The 14,355-nt window shown below is 38.3% G+C and overlaps 3 protein-coding genes across 3 annotated transcripts; 1 reads left to right on the plus strand and 2 right to left on the minus strand.

Annotated features, from left to right (window-relative positions):
* Window positions 1-545: 545 nt before the first annotated feature.
* K441DRAFT_663227 (uncharacterized protein) lies at window positions 546-1,435 on the minus strand. Its single transcript, XM_067649162.1, has one exon. It carries the CDS (start codon window positions 1,256-1,258, stop codon window positions 695-697), a length of 564 nt encoding a protein of 187 aa, XP_067502030.1. The 5' UTR covers window positions 1,259-1,435; the 3' UTR covers window positions 546-694.
* A 160-nt stretch (window positions 1,436-1,595) lies between these two features.
* K441DRAFT_570179 (uncharacterized protein) lies at window positions 1,596-4,123 on the plus strand (the record flags this gene model as incomplete). The annotated part of the gene is made up of 2 exons (XM_067643902.1): window positions 1,596-2,059; window positions 2,110-4,123. The coding sequence occupies 2 exons, from the start codon at window positions 1,596-1,598 to the stop codon at window positions 4,121-4,123; spliced, it is 2,478 nt and encodes an 825-aa protein (XP_067502031.1).
* A 10,013-nt stretch (window positions 4,124-14,136) lies between these two features.
* K441DRAFT_570857 (uncharacterized protein) lies at window positions 14,137-14,355 on the minus strand (the record flags this gene model as incomplete). Its single annotated transcript, XM_067643948.1, has 1 exon — window positions 14,137-14,355. A coding segment is annotated over one exon (219 nt), but the record flags the coding sequence as incomplete, so codon positions are not given.

Genomic DNA, 14,355 nt, shown 5'->3' on the forward strand with positions numbered 1-14,355 from the left:
GGGGTAGGGGGTAGTCTTAGTTGCTGGTGTCCTGTAAGTCTGCTTGGCCTACGCCTAGGAAGAACCTCTCTGCTAGTATTCTTGTTTTTTCCCCGTTGTTATTTATGTACTAGTCGTGTGCTGTCCGACGTAGTGCGGGTAGGTGGGGGTCCCCTGGCGTTTCCCCTGCGGCTCGCCTACTCCACTTTAACATTCGCCAAAGTCCCTGGTTGTGTGGCTTAGTGGGGTCTGAAGTAATTTCCTTAAGGAACCGGCGCCAGCTGTTTCTGCTCTCCTTCCGTATTGTCTTCTTAAGCCTATTCTTTAGGGCTTTATAACTCTGTTGGTGGTGGACCTCGCCCGTCTCACTGTACTGTCGCCTCGCCCTCCTTGAGCCTGCGAGTATCTGCGCTGCCTCCGGTGACCATTCGCGCCGGGCGTGTTTACTAGGCTGGGCCATTGGAAGAATTAAATATTAAGTTAGTAGAATAAAGTCTATATTATTAGAAGTATAATTAGTAGGTATAGTTAATTAATGTAATTAATTAAATCTATATAGAATATACGCGTACTTTTAGTTCTAGTGTTTTGATGTTCTGCGCACGGACCAATTATTGTAGGACCCTACCAGCCGAAGGGATACACCGCTTTCCTCGTGGGCCAGTACTTTTCATGGACCTTTATACTGCGTCGGCAAGCGCAGTTTATGAAGTTCTCAACCGACGACAAGAACAGGAAGCTGGCTAAAACCTTCCAAAAAATTATCGTGGCGTTTAGTCTTGACGACGACCCCCCCGACCCCCTTAGCGAACCGTTCTCGCTGTGGCGATCCTAGCAAAGCGCGATTGGGGAGCTGATGACGACGGATTATTGTGACGAGCTGGTGTGCATAGGCTATGCGACGTTCTATAGTAATTGGACATGCAATCGCTACGGGGATAGCGGAGACAAAGCGACGGAAGATAGCAGAGACAAAGCGCCGTTCTATAGGGGTTGGGAGCGCGATAGCCCCCGGGATAGCGAAGACGAAGACGGCAAGGCTGATGAGAGCGCCCAAATGATTGATATGACTGCGTATAAATATTGCAATGGGCCTTTCCGCCAATTCTTTCGTCCAATTGTCGAGGGTATCATTAAAGTCGAGACTGCGAAGAACGGCGGGAACGAGAGGGTTCCGGATCAACGATTGAGACGTCTGCAGCACCTGTTCATTGATCTTATCAATGTTCTCGACGACAAACGCGTGTGGATTGAAAAGGAATCTAGGAAATACTGTCATCGAGCTGATTGCTGCCCGTGTGAAAAATGCGGCTGGAAGGAGACGTGTCCTTGCAGTATCTGTGTCGATCGGAATATCAAAGAATGAGGACTGTCTATTAAATTTGGCTCTAGGGCCTCTATATATACATGAGAAAGGTATAGGCAATAGGAAAGGAAAGGGGAGGGGATAGCAATAGAAACAGGGGGTAGGTGACCGAGCCAAGAGGGGGTCCCCGATATGTGATAGATATCGTATCGTCGATCTGTATCGCGATAAGATTAGATTTCGCCAACCCTGATTCTTTCACAACAAAGTCCTCCCGCTGTCCTCTCTATCTTGGTCAAAAGCCACCGACATGGACCCCATTACCGCTTTAGGGGCAGCCGCGGCCATTGCTCAGTTTGTTGGTTTTGCAGTCAACTTGGTTTCCGCATCCAAGGAAACCTTTGACTCGGCCAAGGGATCTGTCGGCCACATCCAAACCATTGAAGATGTCTACGGGCGACTTCGGGATTTAAGCACATTGCTACGGAAGCCTTCGAAGATGGAGCCTGGTCTTGAACTTTTAGTAGAGGACAAGTCTCTCCTGGATGCCCAAACGTCAGCAATCAACGATCTGTCGCAGGTGTGCATAAATGAGTGCAACAAGCTCTTGGAAGTGGCTCCCAAGCTCAAATGTGAGCCTGACTCCAGGACCCGTTGGCAGAGTTTCAGGATCGCTCTTATGACGGTGTGGAAGGAGAGGGAGATCGCAAGCCTGGAGAAGAGGTTGCAGGGCGTTCAAGTGGCTTTGACGCTCCAAGTATGTTCCCTGACAAGGTAAGAAGTATCGAATGCCCAAAATCTGCGCAAGTTAACTCCTTGATCAGTGTCTGGCAGAGGATCTGCTACAGCGAGTTGACAAAACTCCGCTCGGAAAGTCAACGTCTAAGCTCGAGACATTCCGCAAGGCTAAACAGCATCTATACGGCTCTCGGTGAAATCAATACTCGTTTGGAAACTGCGAGCTCAGAGAACCTGGTTCATAAACCGTTTTCGCCCGCCGAGATAGAATCGCTCGAAAGCCAGATGTCCCGACTATCCTTTTCAGAATCGAATGTCGCCAAAGAACAGAAGATTCTCAAGAGTCTCAGCTTCGAGAGCCGCCCGACGCGATTCCAGTCTGTGCCCGAGGCTCACAGGCGCACTTACTGCTGGATCTTCGAGAACCAGAAGCAGAGCCCTTCCGACGTGTCATCAGCCAAAGGCAACGTACTTTCTTGGCTCAAAACGGGGCAAGATTGGTTCTGGGTGTCTGGTAAACCAGGGTCGGGTAAATCGACATTGATGAAATACATCGCCAGCCATCCAAAAACTTCCCAAGCTTTGTCCGAGTGGGCACAGCTCAAAACTGTGGTCATTGCGAGCCATTATTTCTGGAGCGCCGGTACGCCAATGCAACGGTCCTTTGAGGGCCTCTTAAGGACTTTACTGTACGACATCTTCCGCCAACTACCGGATCTAATCGAGACAACGTGCATAGAGCGATGGCCGAAACCAAAAGAGCAACTTGGCCATGGAGATTGGTATGTCTCCGAGCTCCACGCGGTACTCAAGCGAATTGGAGTCCAAGAAACAATTTCAGCCAAATTCTGTTTCTTCATTGACGGGCTAGACGAGTTTGATGGCGATCATGTCGACTTTTGTGCGACTTTGTGCGAACTGACCAAATCACCGCACGTCAAGCTGTGTGTTTCAAGCCGTCCCTGGAACGTGTTTGAGTACTCATTTGGCCGGAGCGTATCGTCCAAGCTATATATGCATGAATTAACTCTGGAAGATATCCGATCTTACTCAAAGAGTCGACTGAAAGAGCATCCACGGTGGCCCGAACTGCATATCGAGAGCCAAAATGCCAAATGGCTCGTCGATCAGATAACGCAGAGAGCGGCCGGAGTTTTTCTTTGGGTCTTTTTGGTGACCCAGCTTCTGCGAAACGGCCTTACCGAGTATGACAACTTCTCGGACATGAAAAAGAGATTGGACAGTGTTCCTCGGGACCTCGAAGCATTCTTCAAGCAAATTCTCGAGTCCGTCGAGCCTTTTTACAATCAGAAAATGGCGACAACATTGAAAATAGCACTGACTGCTAAACAGCCAGCACTGACTGCAATCTATGATTTCCACGAAAAAGAGTGGGAAGATGAGGATTATGCATTAAAGCTGCCCATACAAACACTTGATGCATCCGAAACCGAAGCTAGGCAAAAGCAGATGACTCGACGTCTCAACGCCCGATGCCGTGGCCTTCTCGAGGTCAATGGCCCAAGTGATCGTGTCGAGTTCCTCCACAGGACCGTTATGGATTATCTCAGAACCCAGGAGATGACCGAATATCTAGATCGGAAAGTTCCAGTCGATTTCGACCCAAGTCTCTCGCTTCTCAGGGCATTCCTGGCATACTTGAAAAGTACCCAGTTTTTAGGATATTTATATCGACGAGCGCAGGGTGATTTTTACGGCTCCAAGGTCAATTACGCGGTACAAGAAACCCTTGGCTACGCCATGCAGCTTGGAAATAGCATCAAACGTGACGATCTTTTGACAGAGCTGGAACATTGCCTTCTCGAGATGATGAGAACCGGCCAAATACTTCTAGAGCTACACGCAAAAGCCCGACTCGACTCTAAACTGTTAGACCTCAAAGATCGTGTTCGATTCAACATCAATCACGCTCCAATACCGGGACAAGGGAACAATACAGTTGTTAACGAGATTCAGGGTGTTGCCAAGTTGTACTTTTTGGAATCCTTGGAGCAGGTATTACCGCTCTCTACATTGGACGAAGCGGATACGAGTTTTGTTTCCTCGGTACTGGGGCAGAAACGAAGTCGCCTAGGGTAGAAGTAGCGACAATGACGGCTGTATCTATGAATTGAGAGGACTCACAACCCCAACTTCCTTTCATTTGACATGGTCATTACCTGTTTTATCGTCTCGCTTTGATGGTACAGCTATGACCAGTCCACAGCTTCCACCTTCTATTTTTGTCAAGGGGCAATGAGTGAGCCGCCATAACGAGCGAATCCTTTGGCTTCATCCGGAGCATCGGCCAAGCCGTATTGCTGTTTATAGGAGTATTGTTGCTTTCGGATATGGATCCGGAAGAGTTGTGACCATGGAATCTACTTTGTGAAGCTTTCTTAAGCCTTCTTAAACCTCCTCCGTTGCAGACGACGTCTTCACGTATGACATGAACAGCACGAGAGGTGAAATCTTATGGGTAATGTTTGATTAAAAATGCAAAAGGGTTAAAACCTAATTACGCCTCAAGGCGATAGCGACTGACGTGATCAAGACCGTGGTTTGGTGCTGCCATTGAGGGTGTTTTAAGAAATGATGTCTCTCCTAAACTACCTCCTTGTAATTGCTGCTGTGGCGTCGAGGTGTGGCGGAAGTTAAGAATACGGTATGATAAAAGACGCTAAGTTGGTTTTAGGCGTAAGAATCGGATTCGGGAAAGTTTGAGAGACACTAACCCGGGGTGCAGCTCGGCAGGGTCACGGAAAAGTTGAACGGGGTCACCGATGGAGCGCCGGAAAAAGGTCGGCGGGGCCACACTTTTACCCATACAGAACGCGCATCGGTAGCCACAATTTACCTTAGCGACCGCATGCACTGAATATGCGGTGCATATGCCAAGTCTATACATACACCCACGAGAATATATCGCGGTAGTTAAACGGCTTTATTAGTGAGTATATGTATATGTTTAGTATATGCTAAGTATGTACAGCCACTACAGCGCAGCCTGCCTTACATAGAATAGTAAGTATATACGTTGCATATGCTAAGCATATACAGCTGTTATAGCGCAGCCCACTCTATAAAGAACAGTAGGTGTATACCGTTGCATATGCTTAGCATATGCAACGTATATATAGATACTGTCACGATGACGATGTATTACATTCGAACGCTAGATAAACAGGCATCAGATTCAAAAGAGTTGATAGCTACGTACGGCTGTCGTGGAGACTCAAGAGGATTGCTAGAGAGCTCAAAAGGAATGCAGCTGCGCTAAATCTATATAGGGGCGTCGGGGCGGATAAACTATTTGCCGACGGTGCTAAATAAGAAAAGGAAACCAGCTGTACCGCGTAGCGCTTATAACGGCAGTCCCGTTACAGATACTACAGCGCAGCCTACCTTATATAGAACACGAAGGCGATACTTTAGAGGGTAGTATAAGTAAGGCCTTTCTGGGGTAAAGATAGAACTAGTAAGGTGTTAGATTGGGCATATATATAATTATATATTAATAACTATTACGGGACACCCCCATAATACCTTATACACGTCTACCTATTTCTACCGACTTAACAACTAGAGACTAACCACGAGACGGCAATCTACTATATTCCGCCAAGTTTTACTAAATCCTACTAAGTTCTGCTAGGATGTAAATCCTACTAAGTATTACGGCACTAATAGATATTGGTAGATTATAGCGGACAGTTATAGACAGTTGTAGACAGTTGTAAACAGTCGTAGACAGTTGTAAACAGTCGTAGACAGTTGTAAACAGTCGTAGACAGTTTCACACAGTTCTAAATAGTTGCCGTTACGTAACTAGAGGATCGTATATAACGTTAAGCGGCGCCGCCCTCTGTCTCCTTTCCTTTCTCTAGCTTTAGATCCTTATTTATAGGCTACCAATTATATAGGCTTGCGCGTCCCTCTTACCGTACTCGTGCCTTAATTAACTAAGTCGCTAATATTATCTAAAGCTTAACTACCTCTTCTTCCTAAAAAGGAACTTAAAAATATTTACGGACTATAAATAAGAACAGAACACAGAAATAGACCTAAAGATTAGTACTAGAACTTAAAGAATAAAATAGAACTAGAAGAATAGAAAAGAATAATAAGATCTATAGAACACGCACAGACTAGAACCCCTATAGAATCCTATTAAAAGTTACTATAATAACCGTACTATAATGCTAAGAAATATAGTAGCTGGTAAAGTAGCTATAGGACCCTTAAATACCTCTAATAGTAAAATAGCAACTAACTTAAACTCCTAGGTAGAGCTTATAGCAGCTAATGCTAAAATTAAATAACTTTAAAAGCTGCTTAAAGCTAGAGAACCTCTATACCTAGCGAAGAGTTATTAGATACCTAGAGACTTACTATAGTTCTTAAGGCTCTAGCCCAATATATAGCATTAGCATTATTATAGTCCGTAAAGATCATGGACCCCCTATTGCTTATAGATGGAACCGACCCTATATTTAATAATTAGAAGCTTTAATTATAGAATAAGCTTAAAGTTAATACGGACCACTTCCCTACCACTTAGGCTAAAATAGCCTATATCTTTAGCCGTACTAGTAGGGACGTATAGACGTACCTACGTCCTTGGTACATATAGGACTTAATAAATCCTTTCCTCTCTAAAGAAGAAATAATTATTTACCTGTCTTCTATTTATAAGGACCCCTTTAAAGTATAAAATACCTAACTTAATTATAAAAGCCTAAATATAAAAACAATAGAGACCTTCTTAGCCTTTTAAAACCGCTTTCTATACCTAGCCGGCTAGGCTTAAATTCCTTAGAAAGATTTAATGCTAGACCTATTTAATAAGCTTACCCTAGACCTACAGCGAGCCGTACTGCTAGTTTTTACTACTATATAGACGCTAAAGAAACTTATAGACTAGTGCTTAGCTATTAACTAAGGCCTCCGCTAAATTAAGGTATATGCTAAACGGTATAAAGCCAGAAACTCTTTAAATTAAACTATAAGTAATATAAGAACGGCCCGTAATACCCTAATATAATTAGAAACCCCTACAGCACCGCCTGTATAGCCCGCTACCAATTTAGTAATTAGCTATGCGGCTAGTTCTGCTATAGGTTTAGTAAATACTTAGCCTATATATAGCAACCCCTATATATAGGCCCTTAGTAATTAAGGAGCTTACTTCTTTTACGGTTAGAAAGGTTACTATATAAAGGATTGCCTAATAGGCGTAAAAGCGGACAAGGTTTTATTAATCTAGGAGGATAGTATAAAGTTATAAAAAAAAAAGGAACCCTAGAGGGAGACTTCTCTCTAGGGTTAAAAGGGATTAATATATTAGATGTTAATCTAGGTCGGCTAGTTAGTAAAAGAAGCTATACTATCCCTTATACTTTATTCCGCAATAAATACTAAGTTTTAACCTCTGCTTTAGCTAACGCTAGAGTAAATACTTTTACCTTAATAGACACCTAATATACTATAAAGCTAGCTAACTTTCTAAATATACCTATTAAAGAACTACCTAAACTAATTCCTATCTATAGGTATAATGGGTGGATAGGGCTACCTATTATAACTATCTTATAGATTTACCTCCGTGTTAACGGATAAAGGTAGTATAATATCCCCTTCCTTATTACGGACCTAAGTAGCTATAATATAATCTTAAGGCGAAAATAGCTAGCCTATTTAGGCCTATAGCTTAACGTATAGAGTAAACAGCTTATCTAGCCTAAAACCCTACCTTTAACCCCTTCCTTTATAAAACCTCGTACGGCCCTAGATTAATACTATTTACTAGGCTAATACTGTGTATAGGGACTAGGCCTTTGAGAAAGATATATAGCTTAATTTGTAATGGATCCGTATACTATATCGCCCCTAAACTACCTATATTACGCTACCCGCATTAAAGGCCTAGGAAGTTAGTAGTAATTTAGAAAAGCCCCCTATAAAAAGCTTAGGCCCTAAGTAGCTACAAAAAATAGTAAGGGATATTAGACATTATACTAAACTAATAAATTGGAGGGATAATCTACGGAAAATAAAATAGGAGCTAAGAAGGATTATAAACCCTAAACCGCAAAATATAGTTTAAAAAACGGCTATAAGAAAACTAGTAGATCTCCCACTAGTTAATATCTGCTATATTAGTGCCGTAGAATTCTACTAGAACTTAGTTTAGCCTAATACTATTACCTTTATAATAAGCTTAACTATATAAAATTAATTAAATAATTAAGGAAAAGGGAAATAAGCTTAGTGGATAAGAAAGTAAGCTTATAGATAAGGAACTAGTAGAATAAAAGCTGCCCTATTAACATTAAAAATTTAAGAATATATTTTTTTAAAGTAGCGTCTAATATACTTCTACCTTACCGACTATATAACTATAAGATTAAGATTAAGTAGGGTAAGAAAAACACCCTTAGCTTTAGCCCCCTCTATAAGCAGTTTATTACTAAATTATAGGCTATAAAGTAGTATCTTATTAATAACCTAAATAAGGGCTTTATTAAGCCTAGCTAAGCCCCTTTTACATTACGTATTCTCTTTATTAAAAAGCTAAATAAAGGACTCCGCTTCTATATTAACTACTATAAGCTAAATAATATAACCCGTAAGGACTGCTATCCATTACCCCTACTTAATAAAACTCTAGCCCAAATAAGTAGAGCTAAGGTCTTTATAAAGCTTAATATCCGCTAGGCCTTTTACTAAATTAGAATAAACCTTAGGTCTAAAGATCTTATTATATTTTAGACCTATTACAAAATATATAAATATAAGGTACTCCCTTTTAGACTAACTAATAGACTAGCTATATACTAGCGGTATATAAATAATATACTCTTTAATTACCTTAACGACTTCTATACAGCCTATTTAGATAATATTATAATTTACTCTAAGAACGAGCTAAAATATAAGAAGCACGTCTATAAAGTCCTATAACGGCTTTATAAGGCTAGCCTCTAGGTTAATATTAAGAAGTTAGAGTTTAATATTAAGTATATAAAATACTTAGGTTTTATTATTAGTATAAACGGAATTAAAACCAACCTAGAGAAGACGGCTGTAATTAACTAGTAGGCACCCCCACGGACCGTAAAGGGGGTATAATTATTTTTAGGTTTTTATAACTTCTACTAACGCTTTATTAAGAACTGCAGTAAAATTACCTAGCCTCTTAACCGTCTTACTAGAAAAGACTAGCCCTTTTACTTTAACGCTATATATAGGCAGGCCTTTAATAAGCTTAAGAAACGGCTAGTATTAGCTCCCCTACTTGCCTATTTTAACCTAAAACGGCTCTTAATACTAGAAACTAATACCTTAAATAGCGCGATAGCTAGTGTTTTTTTCCTAGAAGTAACTAGATAGAGAGTAGTACCCTATTATATACTATTTAAAGACTATAATAAATCCTAAGCTAAACTACTATATCCATAATAAAGAAATGCTAGCTATTATCTCTAGCTTTTAGCACTGGCGTATATAGCTAGAGGGGACCCCTAATCTAATTAAGGTAGTTTTAGATTATAAGGCCCTAGAATACTTTATAATAACTAAGGCCCTTATAGCCTAATAGGCACGCTAGGCGAATACCCTATTTTAGTTTAACTTTTTAATTATATATAGACCGGGCGCTATAAACTATATAGACGCTCTTATAAGACGTAAGTAAGACCTAAAGGACTAGATGGCTATAAAGATCTTATTATAGACCTAGACGCTACTATAACTAAAATACCTTAACCCCTAAATACGGGCAGAACTAAATATAGACTCCTTAGGCGCTAAAATATATCCTATTAACTCCTTTAAACTTAACCTTATTAATAAACTACTATAGGCTAACTAAACAACTCCCTCTCTATAGGAGTACCGTAAAAAGGTAAAGAACGTTACTAGCCTATAGTCCCTTAAAAACGGACTACTTAAGTACTAGAAACGGCTAGTAGTAGCTAAAAAATAGAACTTACGGACCCGGCTTATTGCCGAAGCTTATACCTAGGTCTTTACAGCCTACTCTAAAAAAAATAAGACCTATAAGATTATTGGCGACCGCTACTACTAGCCTAAAATAGTTATAGATATTAACCGCTATATACGGAACTGTAATAACTGCTGTAAATTTATAATTCTATAAGATAAGACCCTAGGACTATTAAAACCACTCCTAATACTAGAACGCCCTTAGTAGTATATCTTTATAGACTTTTATAAACTACCTATAGACTATAACAGATATAATATAGTTATAATTCTAGTTAACCGCTTTAGCAAGCGCCCGTTCTTAATCCCCTATTATAAGAATATTAATGCTAAAGAGGCGGCCTAACTATATATTTACTACGTCTACTAAATTTACGGACTACTAAATACTATTATATCCAATTATAGGCCGTAATTTATTTTAGCTTTCTAGAATAAGTTTATCTAGATCTTAGGTATTAAGCTAAAGCCTTCTATAGTATACCACCCCTAAATAGATAGTTAAACGGAAATTGTAAATTAATACTTAGACTAGAGACTTCGGCCCTTTATTAACTACTTCTAAAATAACTAAGCTAAACTGCTACCCCTAATAGACTACCCCTAAGCGACCCTACCTTATAACTCTATAGGATTTGCCCCTATCTAGCTAGAAATGGGCTACTTACCCTATATAAGCTTTAACTAGAAAAGACTAAAAGGACCCCAGACTATACGCAAAAAACTATCTTATAAGGAAGCCTAGTAGTACGCTAAGCGCTTAGAAGAAGCCTAGACGGTAGCCCGTATAAATCTAGAAAAGGCCTAGAAATTAATATAATAGTAGGCGAATAAGTATAGGCGAGAGCCTAACTTTACCGTAGGAGATATAGTCTAGGTTATAATAAAGAACGAGAAGACGGAACGACTTAGCTATAAGCTAAACTATTAGATAGTAGGACTGTATAAGGTTCTTAAGAAGATAGGCAACGCGTATAAAGTAAAGCTCCCAGATTTAATTAAAGTTTACCCTATTTTCTTTTTAAATAAACTACAAAAAGCCGTAAACAACTTATTACCTAGATAAAAGAATAAACCTCCCCTACCAATCTAAGTTAATAGCGATAATAAATAGGAAATTAAAGAAATACTGGCCTATAAGCTTATAAGGGGAATATTAAAATATTATATTAGTTAGAAAGGGTACGACTTAGACCCTACTTAATACCCTATATAGAACTTTATAGGTAGTCCCTATAAGCTTTAGAAATTCTATAATTATTACCCTAATAAATCTAGACCCCTAAAGTACCTTAACAAGTAAATAGAGTGCTAAAATAGCGAAGACGATAAGCTGCCTATTAAGTAAAAAGATAAAAATACCCTATGGACATAATATGGACGTATAAAGCCTAAGAGCAGGCTTTTTAGGAGGGGGGGGGTAATATTACGGCACTAATAGATATTAGTAGATTATAGCGGATAGTTATAGATAGTTGCAGACAATTATAAACAGTCGCAGATAGTTTTATACAGTTTTAGATAGTTGCTGTTACGTAACTAGAGGATTGTATATAACGTTAAGCGGCGCCGCCCTTTATCTCCTTTCCTTTTTCTAGCTTTAGATCCTCGTTTATAAACTACTAATCGTATAGGCTTGCGCATCCCTCTTGCTGTACTCGTGCCTCGATTAACTAAGTCGCTACTATTAAGTCTTACTAGGACCTAAATCCCACCCTACTCTGTGCACGTGTTGACTAAGTAACTAAGTTAACAATATATACCCTTTCTCCCCGTTTTCCTACCTTCTCTTCTTACGTAACGTTTTAATCTTATTATATAGTTTATATATATAGCTTAATAATATCTACTTTGCTATATATTATCGCCGCTTATACTTACTCTATAACACTATATTATATTAAATCTATACTTTATACTACCCTACCTAGTATATAGAATAACTTAAAAGCCCTTATATCTATAACTAACCTACGCGATATATTTACTAGATATAGATAGTAGGGTTTTTTTTAGTTATATAACTGGCTTTATCTAAGTAGAGAGGTAGCGGAAAATACTTAGTATATATATAAGCTAAATATCGACCTAAAACTTTAGAGGTTATATTAGTCCTTAGTTAAGCGACTAATATTTAAAGCTCTAACTAATTAACTAAATCCGTCGCAGATTAGATAAAGCTAATAATAACTTCTTAATATATATATAGAGGCTTTAGAGCCACATTTAATAAAGCAGAGTTCTTATTCTTAATTGTCCTATTTAATACTAAATTATACCCTTAAATATTGCTTAAGATATAGTTAAAAGTAGAACTAGGAAAGAAAATTAATAAAACATGTTATCTAAAAATGTTCTACTCGGCTTAGCGTAGCTTATAGATAGCGAGAAATATAGCAACTTAAAACTTATATACTAGGGGCCAGAGTTTAAAGTCTATAAAGCGATTATATACATCCAATCTCCTATACTTGCAGCTACCTATAATAGAGGCTTTTAGGTAAAAGCTAACTAAATATCTAGTAAAATTAACCCTAACTAGGAACTAACTAATAGGTAGGAGGCGGTGACTAATATTATAAATATTAACAAGTTTAATTCTGGCACTATTAAGAGAATAATCTAATTTATATATAAGTGGAACTATAATAATAGCGAGGAGGAGTAAGGATCTAATATTGCGAGTATAGAAAAGCTCGGCTAAGGTAAGGGATATATTCGCACGCTAATCTAATTTATCCGTACTTAAGCTTTAATCTATAGAATTAGAGGTAGCGTAACTTAACGACGCTAATGCCTTATCGCCATCCAAACTAGGTAGTAGCGGTAGCAATAATAAAGACATAACAATACGGCCGATAACGGCCTATATTATACTTTACCACATCTATATTAATATAATTACCAATTATTACAATATACTACAGCTAAAAGAGCTTGTAAATATAAAAATCCAACATATTTTAGGAACTAGCTAGTCTATAGGTAGGTTCCCTAATATTATTAGAGATGTCTTTAGCCTAACGGGCGACTTAGTATTATATAATATAATTACCTTAATAGCGGCCAAGTATATTAAAGAGCTTATTAAACTTAAGGACTTTATAGAGCTGGATGTTATAAGCGATTTCGCTATTAGTATTATATGGACAGTAATTACTATATCTAAGGATATAGAGGAAATTTTATATAGAAACTTTAAGCTATCTAATATTAGCTATAATAAACAGAATTACTACTTTAATCCGCCAAGGCGAGGTACGCTACGGCTAAGCGTAAAAGCAAAAATATTAATAACTATCTTTATACTCTCTACACGACCAGGGCCTATTATAATATTAGTTACAGCGCCAAGTTTATATATTATATTAATGATAGTAGTTATCTATCTAACCCTAATTACCCTTATATACTTTATTATAAAAAGTGCTAGTAAAGATATATAGCTTAGGAGATCGGCTTAGGTAGGAAATTATTATATAATACTTCTCTTTCTCCACTGAAGTTAATCTAAGAAATTTAAATATATATCTTATTTATAGTCGGTCCGTTAGATATTATATAGTAACTATATTATCTATCCCTATTAGCTACCCCTTACCTTACCCTTTATCTTATCCTTTACCCCCCTAGACGAATTATAAAATCCTAGTTATTATATCTATTTTACTAAATACTAGAATAGGATTAGATAATAATAGACTAAAATAAAATAAAAAGTAGTAAAGAATAATAAGATAAGCGCGCAATGACTAGGAAAAGGTCCTATATATACTATACGCATAGTTCTAAAGATGAATTTTATGCTCAAGGGTTACTTTATAAATATTATATTTAATCTTACCCTACTTTAGGAGTTTAGAGAGATACACTTATTAGAAATGCTTTATAAGAGTCGTTAGAGTATAAAACCTATATATGCGCTTACTAATTACAAGCTTTTTATTCCTAAGGCAGATAAAGTATATTTTTAGTCTTTTCTCCTTATATAAGGATGACCTTACCCTCTTTAGCGCTTTAGCCGCTTCTAAAATCTTAGCATCTTCTTTAATCTTAACTTAGCTAAGGGCGATACTTATCCTAGACTATCTCTAGCAATAACTTAGCTAATATACTCTGCCTTCCTTAATATTGCAGTAATCTACAACTGTATTAATAGTGTTATTGCGTCTATATATCTTATCTTCTAGTAATATGCTAGGTAGTATTATAATTACTTTAATAAGGCGTTTATATTTAACTAACCTATTATTACTAGATTTTAAGGTTACTTTAATATCCTTACTAAATATAATCCTAGAAAGTTGCCGCTTAATATTAATTAT

This window comes from Cenococcum geophilum (genome assembly GCF_001692895.1).
Source record: "Cenococcum geophilum 1.58 unplaced genomic scaffold K441scaffold_32, whole genome shotgun sequence".
In the NCBI taxonomy this organism is placed as follows: Eukaryota; Fungi; Ascomycota; class Dothideomycetes; order Gloniales; family Gloniaceae; genus Cenococcum; species Cenococcum geophilum.